Below are 18,715 nucleotides of genomic sequence, written 5' to 3' on the forward strand. Positions count from 1 at the left end.
TGTTTTTACATTGTACTTATATTTTAAAAATACATGCATGTAACTACATCTGTAATTAATTTCTGTATTTACATTTATAATTACACTGTTGACCCATCCCTTAACCCTTACCCCAACCCTTAAACCTACACATACCACCAAAGCTTTCCCTAACCTTACCTATATCCACCTCAATAGCTGCACAATTGTTTTGCAATTCAATATGAACCCAATAAGTACATTGTACTTATTTTTTGATGTAAGTACATAGTAGTTAAGGCCACTTAATATAAAGTAGGAACAGATATAATAGTATAAAATAGTATTTGTTTTAAATAGGCTACTGGTTGCAGTAATATAACAATATTATTAGCCTATATGTTACAATAAAGTAACATTTTTTAAATGCATTGATGTTCGTAATTTTTTTTTTGTCTTTTATCTCAGTATTCCTATAAGTGTTGCATAGTGTTTTTTATGTATAATAGTTACCCTAGAATGTGATGAAATGTGTTAATAACTGGGCTGAGATAGGCCATATAAGAATTTTGATTACTGCAGCAATATGTTAATTCAGTATACACATTATCCCACCGGTCACAATTCCAACCGACCATAAAACACAATTGTTTACACACTTTTCCATAAAAATTAAGAAAAGAAAAAAAAAAAAAAAAAAATAAATAAATATATATATATATATATATATATATATATATATATATATATATATATATAGATTATTTCAAGGGGATACTAATGACATGATTTGGATATTTTCATGTCTTTGGATAGGTTATGATGTCCCTTGCCTTGGATACACTGCACTGCAAAGTTACTTTCTTAGTATTATTTCCAGTATAAACATCTAAACATTCTTAAATCAACATGTAATTTTGCTTTTCAAGTATATGTATAAGATAATGGGTCTCATTCACTAATAATTGCATGGATTATTTGTATTTATATGCACAGGAGAACTCACAAAAATGTTCACCTAATTCGCAACGTGGTACTCACATGGATTTTTCTTAACCTTGTTCGAACATTAATGAATTTGGAGAATAAACCATGTCCATAAGGGCTTTCCAAACACCAATTCCTTCATCTTAACCTGTTTATAATGCCACCCACGGTGTAGCCTAATTTTTGCATACTAGTGGTTTCAGTTGTACCTCTCAGTTGTACATTTTTTTTCATAAATTTAGAATAAATTTTAGAACTAAAGTTATTGATGAATCATATGTTAATGAAAACATTCGTAGGCAGATTTCACGCACAAATTTGTGCGTACGCATGCTTGCTTAGTGAACGAGACCCATTATTTTTACTGCAAAACAAGGCAAAAATACTTCATTTTGCAGTGTAAAACCCATCTGTAGCAGATTCTTAAACAATTGGCTACCATGACTCTTGAGTTTAAAGTTGTTTATTGAGTTTAAGTTTTAAACATTTTTTAAAAAATCTAAATAATTGTTTTATTCTAACATGTTTTAAATGTCTCTGATTGGCATCAGACCGTCTCTGGTGAGGTTTATCTGTTCAGAACAGATATCCTATGTATAAATGTTGTTAACAGTCGCTTGAATTCAGTCTTTGGTTTATGGACTGATAGAGATCAGCATCTGTTAGTTCAGTCCTCAGCAAATTTAGGAGCACTGTTGTGGGGACGACGCTTGTTGAAGAAGTCGGTTCGGAGGAGGCGGTAGAAATAGATGAGAATCATGATGTTCATGAGCATCATGGTCATCAGGAAGTAGAAAGCATGATCCAATGTCGAGTAGTGGTGGATGAGGTACCAGGTGAGGTAAAACTGCGCTCCAAGCCGGAAGGTCACGTAAGTCGCCACGTTCAACAGTTTATTAACAGTGTAGATGAAAGAGTTATGGGCCACCTTAGCCAGTTTGAGCAGTAAACGTGTGTGCAGGAACACGCTGTTCACCTCCACAAATAAAGCCACCACTGCACCCGCCACATACTGATGTGTGAACACAGAGTACATGAAACACCAGATCACCTAAAGGGAAAGATATACAATTAAGACACCCCAGATGAGTAGGGTAAAAAAAATAAAAAACAAATAGATATCACCATATTTCTTCAGTTGAATAAAAGGAGTGTTACTAAAGGGATAGTTCACCCAAAAATGAAAATTATCCCATTACTCACCGTCAAACCATTCTAGGTGTATATGATCTTCTTTCAGAAATCAGATATATAATTAAAATTTCCTTAGTCCTTCAAGCTTTGTAATGGTTATGAATGGGGGGCCGTGTTTCGAAGTAAGAAATAATGCATCCATAATAAAGGTCTTCTGGAGTGAAGTGATGCGTTTTAGCAATAAAAATAACTTTTCAAATAACTTCACCAAATGAGTAACCCATGACATGATGTATGACACAGGATGTAGGAGTATTCACTCTAAAAAATAAAACATCGGTTCAACAAATAAAAATATGTTAACGTTTTCCACTAGAATTTTTAACTTAAGCCAATTGGGAGAATTACATTAATTCAAAGCAATATTTTGAGTTGATCCAACATAATGTCTTAAGTAAAGTGAAGATGTTTTTAGCCACAATAAAAACACATTTCTAAGTAACATGAACTTAATAATTGTCAACATGAATGCAACTATTTAAGTTGATCCAACATAATGTTTAAAGTAAGGTGAAGATGTTTTTTTTTACCACAATAAAAACACATTTCTAAGTAACATGAATGCAACTATTTAAGATGATCCAACATAATGTTTTAAAAACCATTTTGGACACAATAAAGGCACCGCTTGTCACCATGATGGTAACTCTCCAAAAACCCACATTAACACATTAACTCTTCTAAATTAGCATAACAACACACTAATTACTGCTAAATCTCCCTTACCATTAATCTCGTGCAAAAAAACATTATATAACACTTAATTTTAGCATTTACTCTCCCTTTTAAATGCCATGGGCAAAGCATGATGGGAAATATAAATCCCAGCCCAGTTTCACGTCTAAATTAAAAGAAGTGTTCATACAACTCAAAACAATGAAACACGTTTACACGTCATCAGACTGTATTTTACATTAACAGAACTTAAAATTAAATACATTTTTGGTTAACTGAAAATATTAAACTATGACAAGTCATGACATAATTTGTGTGTCATACAAGCTCAATAAAATAACAATTACAAGTAAAAAGTCTGACAGCATTTCAGAACTTAATTTTTATTTATAAAGTAATGACTAAAGTTTTTAGATAAGCTTAGTCGCCTTTCGCAGTTCAAACAAATAAGGCTGTGCGACAAATTTAAGCTCCTCTTCACTAATATTGAAATCCTCTGAAATTTCTCTTTAAAAAAGATCGTTTTAGACTTATAATCTGTGACCAGTGATTTGTTTTGCGCTATCCTATTCACCTCTGCGTTCGTCATTACGTTGTGGATCAGGTCAAAGGATAGGCCTACTCCTCTGCCGCGAATCGACACGCACATTCTGCATACAGTCGTCCGCCGGAAGCTGGTTATTTGAATTTATAATGTTTTAAATATGGATATTTTTCTTACAATAGCATCACTTCTCTTCAGAAGGCCTTTATTAACCCCTGGAGTTGTATGGATTACTTTTTCATGGATGGATGCATTATTTTTTACTTCTAAACGTGGACCCCCCATTCACAACTATTATAAATCTTGGAGGACTAAGGATATTTTTTAATATACTGTATCTCTGATTGTGTTCGTCTGAAAGAAGATAGACATATACACCTAGGGTGGCTTGAGGGTGAGTAAATCTTGGTCAGTTAATCATTTTTGGGTGAACTATCCCTTTAAGTCTACAGATGCAAATAGATAAAGAGCAATAAAATAAACACTTATTCTATTGACTTAGTCTGAATTAAACAACATTACGAAATGCCAAATAGTCCAAAATATCAAAAAAGTGCATGCACAACAATGTTTTTGTCTGTAGTGTCTTTCAACCTAATTTGCTCTAGTAAATAGCTATGAATCCAGCCAATCTTAGTGATAACCGAGTTACACTTTCCAGGAGTTTTGAAGTCTGCTTTTGTTGCTTATACAGTGTTGAGTGTCTTTCTAGGGGGATTGTTTGTCATTATTGCACATTGTTTCAACTTGCTAGAATTATATGGATTTTTTTTTTCCCAGGATGAACAATGAGGACTTGCCAAACAAGGAATCAAGTACAAGAAGAAGTAAAAGAAACATATATTATGTACAAAGTACAAAAGGCATGTTTCCCTGGAGTATACTGGGAATGATGTGTAATGAACCACTATGGCTGTGCACACACCCCACTGCAGAATTATGGTTGAGCCCACTCTAATCTGTGTTCAAAATCAATAACTGGATTGCTCAAGAAACTTTGCTCTGAAATTTAAGATTTTCATCTGGAACAAGTTGTGACATTATCCAGGTCTAAATAATAGACTTTTTATGACTTTGCCTAGCACTTTTAAGGAAATGTTTCATAGCCTTGTATGATAACCTGTGTATTGTCTTACCATAGCATGGTGAAGTAAAAACTCCCAAGATGCTTTTGCGTATCCACTAAAAATAATGTCTCCAGCATCCTGAATGAAGTACCCTGTTGAAGGAGATCAATGCTGAATTTATTGACAAAACCATTAAAATAAATTGTGTTTTATTATAAGAGGGTTCAATTTTATGATTTCCAGTCCCTGTATGTGAAACAGGTTCACTGTATAGTGTCACTCAACCAGGTGTCAGTGTTTGGAACAGTTTTTATAGCTTCTCAGATTTTAAAGGGTTAGTTCACCCAAAAATGAAAATTCTGTCATTAATTACTCACTTTTTTTCTTTCTTTCTTTTTTTGTCTGTATAATAAAAATTGTAGAAAAAAAAAAAAAATTACTCACCCTCATGTCGTTCCAAACCTGTAAGACCTTCGTTCATCTTTGGAACACAAATTAAGATATTTTTTGATAAAATGATGGCTCAGTGAGGCCTTAAGTTAATGTTATGAAGCGAGGAGAATACTTTTTGTGCGCCAAAAAAAACAAAATAACGACTTTATTCAACAATATCTAGTGATGGGTGATTTCAAAACACTGCTTCATGAAGCTTTGGAGCTTTACGAATCTTTTGTTTCAAATCAGTGGTTCGGAGCGTGTATCAAACTACCAAAGTCACGTGATTTCAGTAAACAAGGCTTTGGCAGTTTGATACACGCTCCGAACCACTCATTTGAAACAAAAGATTCATAAAACTTCAAAGCTTAATGAAGCAGTGTTTTGAAATCGCCCATCACTAGATTGAATAAAGTCATTATTTTGTTTTTTTGGCGCACAGAAAGTATTATCGTTGGTTCATAACATTAAGGCTGAACCACTGTAGTCACATTAACTGTTTTAAATATGTTTTTAGTAGCTTTCTGGGCATCTGAAAGTGTTAATTATCTTGCTGGCAATGGAGGCCTCACTGAGCCATCAGATTTCATCAAAAATATCTTCATTTGTGTTCCAAAGATGAACGAAGGTCTTAAGGGTGTGGAATGACATGAGGTGAGTAATTAATGACATAATAATTTTTATTTTTGGGTGAACTAACCCTTTAATCTCTAGGGTTTCAGTCCTTTCAACATTTCTTTGACTATAATAATCTTTTGATTAATAAATGTTTGGGGTCAGTTAAATTAATACTTTTATTCAGCAAGGCTGCATTAAAAGGATTATAGTAAAGACCTGTCATTTTAAATTTTCTATTCACCAAACAATCTAAAAAAGCACAGGTTCTACAAAAATAATAATCAGCACAACTGTTTTTTAACACTTATAATAATAAGAAATGTTTCTTAAGCACTAAATCAGCATATGAGAAGGATTTCTGAAGGATCATGGAGTAATGATGCGGAAAATTCGGCTTTGCCATCACAGGCATAAATTACATTTTGTATATAAATATTTATTTATATACAAACTGGATTCCAAAAAAGTTGGGACACTGTACAAATTGTGAATAAAAACAGAATGCAATGATGTGGAAGTTTCAAATTTCAATATTTTATTCAGAATACAACAAAGATGACATATCAAATGTTTAAACTGAGAAAATTTATGATTTTAAGGGAAAAATAAGATGATTTTAAGTTTCATGGCATCAACACATCTCAAAAAAGTTGGGACAAGGCCATGTTTACCACTCTGTGGCATCCCCTCTTCCTTGACCCTTACGCACAGAGATTGTTCCAGATTCTCTGAATCTTTGAATGATATTATGCACTGTAGATGATGATAACTTCAAACTCTTTGCAATTTTTCTCTGAGAAACTCCTTTCTGATATTGCTCCACTATTTTTTGCTGCAGCATTGGGGGAATTGGTGATCCTCTGTCCATTTTGACTTCTGAGAGACACTAACACCCTGAGAAGCTCTTTTTATACCCAATCATGTTACCAATTTACCTAATAAGTTGCAAATTGGTCCTCCAGCTGTTCCTTATATGTACATTTAACTTTTCCGGCCTCTTATTGCTACTTGTCCCAACTTTTTTGAAATGTGTAGCTCTCATGAAATCCAAAATGAGCCAATATTTGGCATGACATTTCAAAATGTCTCACTTTCAACATTTGATATGTTATCTATATTCTATTGTGAATAAAATATAAGTTTATGAGATTTGTAAATTATTGCATTCCTTTTTTACTCACAATTTGTACAGTGTCCCAACTTTTTTGGAATCGGGTTTGTATTTTACAATACTGCTGTTTGTACTGTATTATTGATCAAAAATATTTAGCCTTGTTGAACATGAGAAACATATCTTTCAAAAACATTTAAAAAATCTTACCAACCCTAAATGTTTGAGGTCATTTGGTTTTGTATAATATATATATATATATATATATATATATATATATATATATATATATATATATATATATATATATATATATATATATATATATATATATATATATATATATATATATATATTAAACAAAACCAAACGACCTCAATATATACATATACATACTGTATATGCATATTCTCACATGCTCACATGTATATACAATGCCTGGCCAAAAAAAAAAAAAAAAAAGTCACTGTTTGGATTTGAATGGGCAAATTCTTAAGAATCTATGAATGGATCATTATTGCATTGATTAATACGTTTCTAGCATGTTATATGTTTGGCAGCATTTCTTTTAATCCTAAAATATGGAGTGTGTAGCTTTTTATTTCTTAAAGGTGCCCTAGAACTTTTTTTTTAAAGATGTAATATAAGTCTAAGGTGTCCCCTGAATGTGTCTGTGAAGTTTCAGCTCAATTTTAAGGCATATTTAGAAACGAGCCGATTTCAGGTTGCGGCCCCTTTAAATCGCGCGGTCTCCGCCCCCTCCCGAGCTCTCGACTCTATCACAGCATAAACAAAGTTCACACAGCTAATATAACCCTCAAAATGGATCTTTACAAAGTGTTCGTCATGCATACTGAATGCATGCGTCGGATTGTGTGAGTATTGTATTTATCTGGGTGTTTACATTTGATATTGAATGAGTTTGAGGCTATGCTCTGTGGCTAACGGCTAACACTACACTGTTGGGAGAGATTTATAAAGAATGAAGTTGTGTTTATGCATTATACAGACTGCAAGTGTTTAATAATGAAAATAACGATGACTCTTGTCTCCATGAATACAGTAAGAAACGATGGTAACTTTAACCACATTTAACAGTACATTAGCAACATGCTAACGAAACATTTAGAAAGACAATTTACAAATATCACTAATAATATCATGTTATCATGGATCATGTCAGTTATTATTGCTCCATCTGCCATTTTCTGGCTGTTTTCCTTGTTTGCTTACCTAGTCTGATTATTCAGCAGTGCACATCCAGACGTTCTGCCCTTGTGTAATACTAACTGCCCTTGTGTTATACCTCAAACATGGGCTGGCATTATGCAAATATTGGGGGCGTACATATTAATGATCCCGACTGTTACGTAACAGTTGGTGTTATGTTGAGATTCGCCTGTTTTCCGGAGGTCTTTTAAACAAATTAGATTTATATAAGAAGGAGGAAACAATGGAGTTTGAAACTCACTGTATGTCTTTTCCTTGTACTGAACTCTTGTTATTTAACTATGCCAATATAAATTCAATTTTTAATTCTAGGGCACCTTTAAACAACCATGTAGGAAGACATCATAACATCACAATATTTATTTCCCATCAAGAAGTGCATCATTTTCTGGTCAAGATCTTGTATTGACAATGCAAGAGGTGAGCACTCTGTAAAGTCTCGTCCAGCACATCCCAAAAACTTGCACTGAGGTTAAGGTCAGGCCAGTTCATGTGTGAAAATCATTCTTTATGCTCCCTCCCAACAATTCTTTCACAATTTGAGCCTGATGAATCTTGACATTGTCATCCTGGAATATGGCCATGGTACATCTTAAAACATGGTTGTTTAAAAAAAGAAAAGATACACACTCCATCTTTTAGGGTTAAAAGAACCGTTGCCAAACATATAACGTTAGAAAAATAATAATTACTGTAATAATGATCCATCCATAGATTCTTAAGTATTTGCCTATTAAAATCCATACAGTGACTTTTTTTTTTGGCCAGGCAGTGTATAATATACATGCTTATATGTAGCCTATGTGTACAGCTTTAAGGTGTTAACAAATTTTCTACAACATCATTCCAAAGACCTGAGTTGCAGAACAGCTTCAACTCTTTTCATTAGATCAGTGGCAGGACAGAGTTTTCTATGTGCTTGAACACACAGGAGAACATGAGCATCAGCATCAGAAAGTAGCATAATGATTTGTACACTTACTACTTGTGTCAAAGTTCTAGGTTCGTTGTGTTGCATTTTACTCTATGTTAGTACAATATGTTCCTCATATGATGATGTGTTTACTGACCAGATGAGACGATGACTAGCATGTAGGATGAAGGGGTGTAAGTTGAGTGGATTTCATGCACCATCACAGGATGCTGTATGACACTGTCGGCACACAGACAGATTCATGCAGGGTGATCATTTCAACCAGAGGATCAAAATACAACAGACATGTGCTCAATAATAGACACTAAAGAACAGAAAAAAGAGTGAAAAAGTCTATTGCTAATAGAAATTCTTGGTATATGGGGAGAAGTGATTCATACTTTGACAATACTAATTACTTTTAAGTTACACAATCACTCGTTCTCTCAAACCATGCCGGTAAAGCAGGTTTTTCCAGTTTCTAATCTGAAAGATCTGTAACTGAAGTGCTGTTTATGAACATTCAATAACTTGTGTTTATTCTTAGACAGTGCTATTACAAACTAACTGCAACATCCATCAATAAACACAAATTATATATATAATGAAAGTGAAGATCGGATTGGTGTTTGGTGATTTGTTGCTCTTATTGAACACAATTCATAAAACTATTCAACGAAAAACTGAATGAAAACTAAAACGACTCACCAGGCAACGGCCCAAGTGCCAGTCAGCAGTGAATGGACAAGTGACACTGAGAGGTTCCTCCATTTCCACGTCCTCCAGGGGTCTATGTCCACTATGCTGGGGCTGGGCACAGTCTGCAGGAACCTGTGAAGAATCCTGAAGGTTACAGAAAAGAACAAGACATACAGGGCTGGATGCTTCTGCACTTCATTCAGCCATGTGTCCATCCTCCACACTTTATTCTGTGTCTCTTCTTCTCTCAGACAGCGAGTCCTTCTTATGTTGTTTCCTTGCTGATCTAAACTTTCTGTGCCCTTTCCAACAGTGTCCACATGAATCGCATTCAGATTCTTGAAACAGTGCCTGTTTTCTTCCACTTTTTCCTCAAGTCTTCCTTACACCCAGACTCTTTGTATTTATTCTCCACCTTCTTGCTCTTTTCTCCACGTGCTGGTGCCTGTCATAGGTGTGGTATCTGTCACAGTACCTGTTTGTTGAACGCTGATTGGCTGATAATGAATATGTCTGTGTGGGAGTGTTACAACAGGGAATGACGGTTGTATCTCCTTCCCTTGAACTTTCTGTGTCCATCTCCCTGTATTCCACAATTCAGGAAAAACATTTGTGCTTGCAGTGATGTAGTTATTTCAACTGTGAGTGAAATTGTATGTGGGTGAGTGAGTGAGTGAGTGAGTGAGTGAGTGAGTGAGTGGGGGAGCACAATAGAACAATAGAAACCATTTAAACTCACAGTCATACTGCTGTCCCTAATAAATGAAATGGCCTCTGTCCTGCAGCTGGATCAAATGACTTCACTCATACTGTCACAACAGGGAGGAATGGCTTACAGAAAACACTTTGTTGTGTTTGGTCAGCTTTCACTTGTGATATGGGACAAATTATCACTCTACAGTAACTTAATTCATGTTTACTGGCCGTACTTTTGAGGAATTTGAATTACATATTGACTCAACATTGTGCTCAATGTCCTATAAAGTGGCCCCAGAAGTACTGGACATCATTTGGGACACTTTAGTCACATAAATGTTTAAATGTCACTGCATTAGATGCGAAATACCGAAACCAAGTGACATCAGAACAATTGTTGCTGAAAAAAATTCTCAGAAGTAACATTTTTGTCATTTTTTAGCCAAATGGTGTCATAATGATTTATGAACATGTTCCACTAAAGTCTGAAAACCATTAGTTGTCACAATAATTTAATAACAAATATGTTATTTTAAATAAATACCAATTGTTTTGCTATTTGTTTTTATATATTATGTTAAAATGACATTCATATATATTCTTGATATATATAAAACTACAATTAAAAGGAAAAAGTTGTGGAAAGAATTTTAATGTATGCATGAATTGATTAAAAACAGTTCAGACTGAGTTATGACCCTTAGGATTTAAAGGGATAGTTCACCCCAAAATGAAAATTTCAAGCTGTTCCAAACCTGTATGAATTTCAAAAAGAAGACATTTTGAAGAATGTCGGTAACCAAAACTGTTGATGGCCCCCACTGACTTTTTTTTCCATACTATGCAAGTCAATGGGGTCTATCAACTGTTTGGTTAACCATATTCTTCAAAATATCTTCTTTTGTCAATTTCCCTGGGGTAAGTCACTGAGGTTAAACAACTCAACAGTGCAAAGCCCGGGGGATCGATGAGATCCTTCCAGAAATGCTGAAAGCAATGGGTGTGGAGGGGATATCTTGGATGACACTCCTCTTCAGGATTCCGTCCTGGTCGTGGAACAACGGACCAGCTTTTTACTCTCACAAGGATCCTGGAGGTGGCCTGGGAGTATGCACATCTGGTCTACATGTGCTTTGTGGATCTGGAGAAGATGTGTGACCGGGTTCCCATGGGAGATACTGTGGGAGGTGCTGCGGGATTATGGGGTGAGGGGGTCCCTTCTCAGGGCTATCCCAAAGCGAGAACTGTGTCCAGGTTCTCTGCGGTAAGTCGGACTCGTTCCAGCTGGGTTGGCCTCCGCCAGGGCTGTGCTTTGTCACCAATCCTGTTTGTGATATTTATGGACAGGATATCGGGGCATAGTCATAGTGGGTTGTGGTTCGGTGGTATGGGATTCTCATCGCTGCTTTTTGCAGATGATGTGGCCCTGATGGCATCATCGGTCCGTGACTTTCAATACTCACTGGATCGGTTCGTAGCTGAGTGTGAAGCAGCTGGGATGTGGATTAGCACCTCTAAATCTGAGGCCAATTAAGGAACTCAGAGTAGAGCTGCGGCTTCTTTGTGTCGAAAGGAGCCAGTTGAGGTGGTTTGGGCATCTGGTTAGAATGCCCCCTGGGCGCCTCTCTAGGGAGGTTTTCCAGGCACATCCAGCTGGGAGATGGCCACGGGGAAAACCCAGGACTAGGTGGAGATATTATACCTCCACACTGGCCTGGGAACGCCTCGGGATCCCCCAGTCAGAGCTTAGTTAATGTGACTTGGAAAAGGGAAGTTTGGGGTCCCCTGATGGAGCTGCTGCCCCTGCGACCCGACCCCGATAAGCGGTTGAAGATGGATGGATGGGTCTTCTTTTGTGTTCAGCAGATGAAAGAAATTCATACAGGTTTGGAACATCTTGAGGGTAAGTAAATGACAGAATTTTAATTTTTGGGTGAACTATCCGGAATTTGTTCCAAACCTGTATAAATTTCTCTGTTCGAATGTACACAAATAAGGAAGATATTTGGAAGAATGTTTGTAACCAAGCAGATCTCGCCCCCCCATTGACTACCATAGTAGGGTAAAAAAAATACTGGGGGATGAGATCTGGGGTGCGTTTCCCAAAGCGAACTATGGTCGCAAGTTCCGTCGTTACCAATAGAGTTCAATGGGACTTACGACCATGGTTCACCAACGATACTTTCGGGAAACGCACCCCTGCTTGGTTACAAACAAACATTCTTCCAAATATCTTCCTTAGTGTTCAGCAGAACAAAGAAATTTACACAGGTTTGGAACAACTTGAGGTTGAGTAAATGATGACAGAATTTTCATTTGGGTGAATTATCCCTTTAAGTGCTTTTGTATTACCGTATCATAGCAACACTAAGCAATTTCAGACACACCTATGTAAAGCCTTGTGTAATAGGTTGTTTAGGCAGTTTGGAGACCTGAATGTCTGGATAATGTAGGACTGACTGGTGTGTAGAGTTTGCCATCTACTGGTGCAACTGAGAAAGGCAATTCTGCACTATGATCTGTTGTTCTTCTTGCAATTAACTCTTGGATATTTTAGATAGTAAATCTGTCTGTGGCACAACTACCTTGACTGTGAATGAATACTGGAGCACAAAGTGAAAATAATATGAATTTCTGTATACTTAACTTTCAAATACAATTCTTAGACATTCTTTCTTTGTCATTCTTCTTCCTGAGTATTCATTAATTTGAAAAGACACTTTAAATTCTATTATGCAAATGCATTTTTATGCATTTGACTAGGATTTCTTAGAGAAATGCCATTGTAAGTGTTAAATCACACATTTCACAGCGATCACTTGGTGTAGAGGTTTTTTTTAAAAAAACAAAATAAAACTTAAAAACTGCTGTCCTTAAAGACTTTGATCTTTTCAGTTCAAACCAAATACTAATTGAGAGACAGAGACTGCAACTGTCAGGCTACAGTTCTATTGACAGAGTCATTTGACCCAGTGCTCTTCTGGTCATTGATTTAAAAGGTAAATACAGTCTTGTTGACTTGTCTCTTGACGTTTGGAGCTATCAGATTTACAGCAACACTTCTCTGGAAACACAGTCTCAAATAACCCACAATGCAGAGAATGTTCATTTTCAAATATGAATAAATATAATACAGAAAGTCAGGCACTGAATGTGATACTGATTTATAGTAGAAGCGACAGAAAGCATGATCAAATTAGCCAAAACATTCAATAATAGTTTTTTTTTTTCATGCCAAACTACAATACATTTCCTGTGAAATGTTTTTTTTTTTTTTTTTACATTCATATATTTGTGTAAATAAATATATTTTGATCTATTTCACGATATTTCTCTGGAACAATTACCCACACGGTTGAATCCAAGAAAAAAATAGGATTAAATATTTTGTAAATTAGGTGGTAATTCTCAGCAGCAAGATTTGAATTTCATGTTCTGTATATGCTGTTTCAATCTTTAAATATTTCCAAGGCTGCTTAGAGTTCATTCAAGTCACAACAGCAAAATAATATTTTCGAAGAAAACGTCTGCGTCATCACTGTACTCAGCAGCAGGCCATTCAAACTACTGCGTCACAGTACAACAGCCTTCAGCAGAGGAAATGAACGATTAAGACAGTGAAGATATTACTGCATATTCCAAATATATTTGAAACAATCTCAGCTGATGATGAAGACTCTGGGCCCTTCCTCTCTCATGGGCGGCAGGCTTTCTATGTGCTCTATGAGGATGTGCTTGTCCTCCCTCTTCGACGGGCTCTCCTGACTTAGCGGCTGACAGAGATTGCTCCTGAGATCTTCAAAACATACATTCAAGTCTTTGAAGATGTGCAGCATGCTCACCCCGACCACGATCACCAAGAAGCCCCCGATGGTGCCCACCACATCCACTCCTGACATGGCTCCCCACTCTTTAAACAGAATCACAGAGGTGCTCAGGACCACAGTGGTGAAGAAGACATAGTAGATGGGGTACACCAAGAGCGTATTGAAGGTGTCCAGCGACTTATTCAGATAGTTGACCTGGATGACGATGGATCCAATTAAGGTCAGCAAAAGAATCCAGGTGAGAGGGTGACGGGCCACCGAAAGGTCAGAGAACATGGTGCGGATCGCAATGCCGAGGCCCTTGACCGAGGACACGGTAAATGCTCCTAGCAGAGAGCAGATGCTGATGTAGACTAATATGTTGGATTGACCGAAGCGAGTAGAGACGTAGAAGATCAGGATCAAACAGGCAACAAGTAGGATGCTGGCAAACACCAGAAAACCTTCAGGAGAAGCAGAAAAAGCTGTTGTTATCCATGCCAATGTGTTTTAGGTTTCGTAACTAAAGGTATCATAGCACTAACCAGGATCCAGCAGTTTCACTGTCATTTCTGCAAGAGTCGTCACTTCTTCCTCTTCAGGTGCATGTATAACCATTATAGTGCTCCCCAGTATACTGAGCATGCAGCCAAGTTTTCCTAGCAGATTCATTGTTTCTCCAAACAAGTGGGAGGACAGCACTGCACTGAAGAGAGTAAATAAACATTAACATTAATACCTTTCCATTTAGTTCCAATGAAAACACCAGAAAGAAAAGGCCACTAAAGCTACAAACAGCATTGAAAGGGCCCTTGCACATGGGGCTACCACCACAAGGTGGCCTTAGGAAAACAGAGAACAGTGGGTGATATGCATTTAAATGGGTAAAAATAGGAGAAAAATAGCAAAGTCATTTTGATGTGCCACATTTCCTACTGCCAACAGGTCTGATCACGCTCTGACAACGGAAGTGATGTCTAGCACTCATTGAAGTATAAGCACGAGACATCACTGCCGTTGTCAGAGCGTGATCAGACCTCACTAAGCGAGTGCTGAACGCAGTTGGACATAGTGTTTTTTTAGAGGTAAAAAATGATATAAATACTGTTCGGTTTCTCGCACAAACCGATCGTTTTGTGTCTTAGGACATCAATGTTCCGTCACGAGCCACAGGGTTTAATTTGGATTTGTCTATGAAAGGTTTTTCGACTCTTATTGGTCCAAGTTCCCATTCACTCCCATTATTTGACTGACAGACGGCGACGGTTGGAGTTAAAAAGTCACCTACATCTTGGATGCGCTGGGGTAAGCAGATAAACATCAAATTTTCATTTTTTGGGTGAACTATCCCTTTAAGTTTGGAGCAGATCGGACATTGTATGCCTGAGTTACAACAACTTCCTGTTTCGCGGCGTTAATCGCATACATTAGCGCTTATCCATGTGTTGCATGATTTAATGTGTTTCAAGCATGTTTGGTATTTCATGGCATAAAAAATGCCTGGGAGTGATTTAAAGTGTAAAGCATGCCATTTCCTGTTGCCAGCAGGTGGCGCTATGACTAACTGAATATTGGCATATAGATGTCTTCAGGCCAGGACTCTTATCACACGTGACATTTGGGGCAGATCGGACATTGTATGCCTGAGTTACAACAGCTTCCACTTTCATGGCGAAACATCAGATTTTGTCAGGCCGCCACGGACAAGCCCTTCAGCGAAAACTCTAGATCTTTGCAATTTAAAATCAAAAAGGCCTTTAGATTACACTGACCAAATATGATGTTGATCTGATTAAAGCTCTAGGAGGAGTTTGTTAAAGTACAATGTCTGGAAATGGCAAAAACTGGTTTTCAGATTTTGCTCCAAGAGACTTTTTTGTAGGTATTGAGCTGTTACATGTGTCTACCGAATTTCGTACTTGTACGTGAAACGTAGCGTGAGGGGCACTTCATTGAAATTTTGTAGGTAGCGCTATTGAGCCATTTTGCCACACCTAATTCTGAAACCCATATCAGATGTAAATTTTTACCACTTCTGACGTGTGTGCAAAGTTTCATGAGTTTTCGAGCATGTTTAGGTCCTCAAAAATGCGATTAATTTCTGGGAAGAATAAAAAGAAACTGAGCTATTCCAATAGGGTCCTCACACCACCAGTGCTGGGGCCTAATTACCAGAATTCACTCATACTGAGAGACATTCAAGGTCTATGATCTTGTGACTTCAGTAGGTAAAGATGGAGATCAGTGCATGAGATATTCATAGCATATGTTTATAATAATGATAATCTCATGATGAATTGACTGTTTGTTATTGACATTGTCAACTGACAAATTCTTTGAACATCTGGTATCTGTTAAAATGACATTTGCCAGAGAAATTACATCATTTGTGCCTCTGACTCTGTTAACCCTTAAATGTTTTTTCAAAAGCGACAGTGAAGACAATTATTATTTTACAAGATTTCTATTTCAATTAAAGCTGCTGCTTTGAACTTTCTATTCACAGGAATGTCAATACTGCACAACATACTGTAGCGTTACTAGGGGTCTCTCTAAATTTGATTTAATTACACATATTGCAATTCAGGATGTTTACCATTATAGTCATATATATTTCAAAAGTACACTGGTCCTCTCACTCACAGGCTTGTAAAACAAGCCATTGGTGAGTGTAAATAAAGGTGTGCTGTTACCTGATAAGAACACTGAGAGCTCCTAAAGGGGTCACCACTGTGGCTGGAGCAAACATGTACGCTGTGAAGTTTGCTGCTTCACCTCCACCCACTTAAAAAAAAAGCAGGATATTAACTGAGTTTGACGGAAATCATAAAAGGAAGATAACTTACGGTTGCTTTGCAACTTACTTGTCAAAAGCCCTCCCCACCACAGCCAGTCCTTCAGGTACCCATGACCTCCCTCAGCTAAACAGGTATTAAAGAAGATTTATTTAAAGATCACGAAACTGGTAATTCTGTAATTATTAGCTAAGCACAAACAAAGAAGGAACCGGTTTCCACCAATTTCGCAATTTCTGTTCAGTCAAGTAAAATACCTTCATATACATAACTGGTCACTCTAACAGTCTGAACATTGAAGTATAAACATCAAACAAGCTTTATTTTGTCAGAATTTGATGGTGCTTTTAAAGTCTTTGTATTATGTAAATACTGATGTAAATGTCCTGACCTGCTCTCGTCTCCCCAGTACTGGCCAAACGCAGCAATGCCTTCTTTTTCAGGATAATACTTCCACCTATGAGGAAAGCTGAAAGCACGGCCAGTGTCAAGCCTGTCCAGAAATTGTAGTTGCTCCATTTGTCAATGGCAGGAACTGCTGTGTTGACTGTAGAGTTTTTATTGGAGTTGTCCACACTATAAGACGTGTTGCTAACACCCGTGTCAAACACACAAACAGAGGCGGATGTGGCACAGAAGATCCTTATTACTGAACCTGATCAAAAGAAGCAAGAGGAACTGAATGTTACAACAATAGGCTAAATTGATTAGTTCATTTTCACAACAGCTTATTCACAATATATACTAACTAACTATACAGTATATAGTTTTAGTGACATGAAACAGCTAAATCAAACAAGAGCATTTCGTCATTGACAGCAAGGCAAAAAGGGCAATGAACTTATCACCGCAGGTTGTCATTTTGTTCACTTAAATTTCAAAAATTTTAAAATGTATGTATGCATATACATTTTTATTTAATTTACCCTATTTAAATTTTAGTAGGTTGCAAAAAAATTACAGTTTACAGAATTCTATCAGATTTTTATTCAGGTTAATAATGTAATAACAGTACAACATACACAACTACTTTCATAATAATTATATTGATAATAATAATCATCCTCATTATCTGATTTCTAAAGCATCTACATTTTTTAAAGACGGTGTTTACGTAGTGTTTTATAGGTAACAATGCAACGAAAGTTCCTGGCACAAACAATCATCTGTCATTAACTGATTCATTAAAGCATATTTGCCCTTTATACAAATGTTATCATATGTTAATAAGCATGTTGTCATTTATATAGAGAACATATTAACATATTAATGAGTCCAAACCAATATAATGTGCAACAGTTACAAATAGGCCTAGCATTTACCTCAAGTATCGAACCAAAACAGCTTAGAGCTCTAACAATAGGCTATCACACAAATTCATGAACAAAATAACTTTCAATTTAAGTTATATTACTGACAATAGTTACTAAACAAACAACAAACTCTCTTACCATTGATACATGAATCGGACGGCAGGTGTATGTCTTTCATTGTATCACTCACTATGTAAACGACGGGTTTAAACTTAACGAAATAAATCCATTTAAAAATAAAAACATTATTTTGTATCGGAATAAACTATGAGATAAACATCTTTCTTTTGGATTTCGACTCGGTTCATTTGAATATGCCAGAATAAAATTTCTGCATCGATGCTATCCGCGCAGCGGAGGAAGATACGATACCTGAGATGCGCGCGCACGCAAACACTGCCACGAGCAAAGCAGGTACTGCCACGCCCGAGCAGCAGCGCCTTGTTGACTGAGACACACGTAACAACGCGTGAGCCGTTGTCAATACACAGTAATAACCTTCCTTATAATACAATAAGCGGAACTCGAACACACGTAAAACTTCCTATTTAAACATGACATTAATATCGATATGGGGGAAGACATGATGTTTTGTCAAGAGTCGCCTAACTTTTACAATATGAACTAGGCCTATCATTGTACTAAATTGAGAGTATGCCTTCAGTTCATTCATT

At 36.6% G+C, this 18,715-nt stretch overlaps 2 protein-coding genes across 2 annotated transcripts; both read right to left on the reverse strand.

Moving 5' to 3' along the window:
* Nucleotides 1-742: 742 nt before the first annotated feature.
* On the reverse strand, nt 743-10,042 carry tlcd1 (TLC domain containing 1). The gene is made up of 4 exons (XM_067376262.1): nt 9,441-10,042; nt 8,890-8,972; nt 4,495-4,577; nt 743-1,996 (listed from the first exon to the last, which is right to left on the reverse strand). Exons 1-4 carry the CDS (start codon nt 9,644-9,646, stop codon nt 1,613-1,615), a joined length of 756 nt encoding a protein of 251 aa, XP_067232363.1. The 5' UTR covers nt 9,647-10,042; the 3' UTR covers nt 743-1,612.
* A 3,244-nt stretch (nt 10,043-13,286) lies between these two features.
* nipal4 (NIPA like domain containing 4) lies at nt 13,287-18,430 on the reverse strand. Its single transcript, XM_067376184.1, has 6 exons — nt 18,180-18,430; nt 17,120-17,383; nt 16,798-16,854; nt 16,627-16,717; nt 14,479-14,639; nt 13,287-14,397 (listed from the first exon to the last, which is right to left on the reverse strand). The coding sequence occupies exons 1-6, from the start codon at nt 18,217-18,219 to the stop codon at nt 13,787-13,789; spliced, it is 1,224 nt and encodes a 407-aa protein (XP_067232285.1). The 5' UTR covers nt 18,220-18,430; the 3' UTR covers nt 13,287-13,786.
* Nucleotides 18,431-18,715: the final 285 nt, after the last annotated feature.

The sequence above is a fragment of the Chanodichthys erythropterus genome, chromosome 22, assembly GCF_024489055.1.
Source record: "Chanodichthys erythropterus isolate Z2021 chromosome 22, ASM2448905v1, whole genome shotgun sequence".
NCBI classification, from domain to species: Eukaryota; Metazoa; Chordata; class Actinopteri; order Cypriniformes; family Xenocyprididae; genus Chanodichthys; species Chanodichthys erythropterus.

Bases quoted from the DNA above. Each gene is read 5' to 3' on its own strand.
- tlcd1 (XM_067376262.1), bottom strand. From the start codon at position 9,646: ATGGACACATGGCTGAATGAAGTGCAGAAGCATCCAGCCCTGTATGTC. The intron at 4,578-8,889 runs GTCAGTAAACAC...CTCCTTCAACAG, and splicing joins GCTAGTCATCGTCTCATCTG to GGTACTTCATTCAGGATGCT. The intron at 1,997-4,494 runs GTAAGACAATAC...CTTTCCCTTTAG, and splicing joins TTTTACTTCACCATGCTATG to GTGATCTGGTGTTTCATGTA.
- nipal4 (XM_067376184.1), bottom strand. From the start codon at position 18,219: ATGAAAGACATACACCTGCCGTCCGATTCATGTATCAATG. The intron at 17,384-18,179 runs GTAAGAGAGTTT...TCTTTTGATCAG, and splicing joins GTCCGATTCATGTATCAATG to GTTCAGTAATAAGGATCTTC. The intron at 14,640-16,626 runs GTAACAGCACAC...TACTCTCTTCAG, and splicing joins GCTCTCAGTGTTCTTATCAG to TGCAGTGCTGTCCTCCCACT.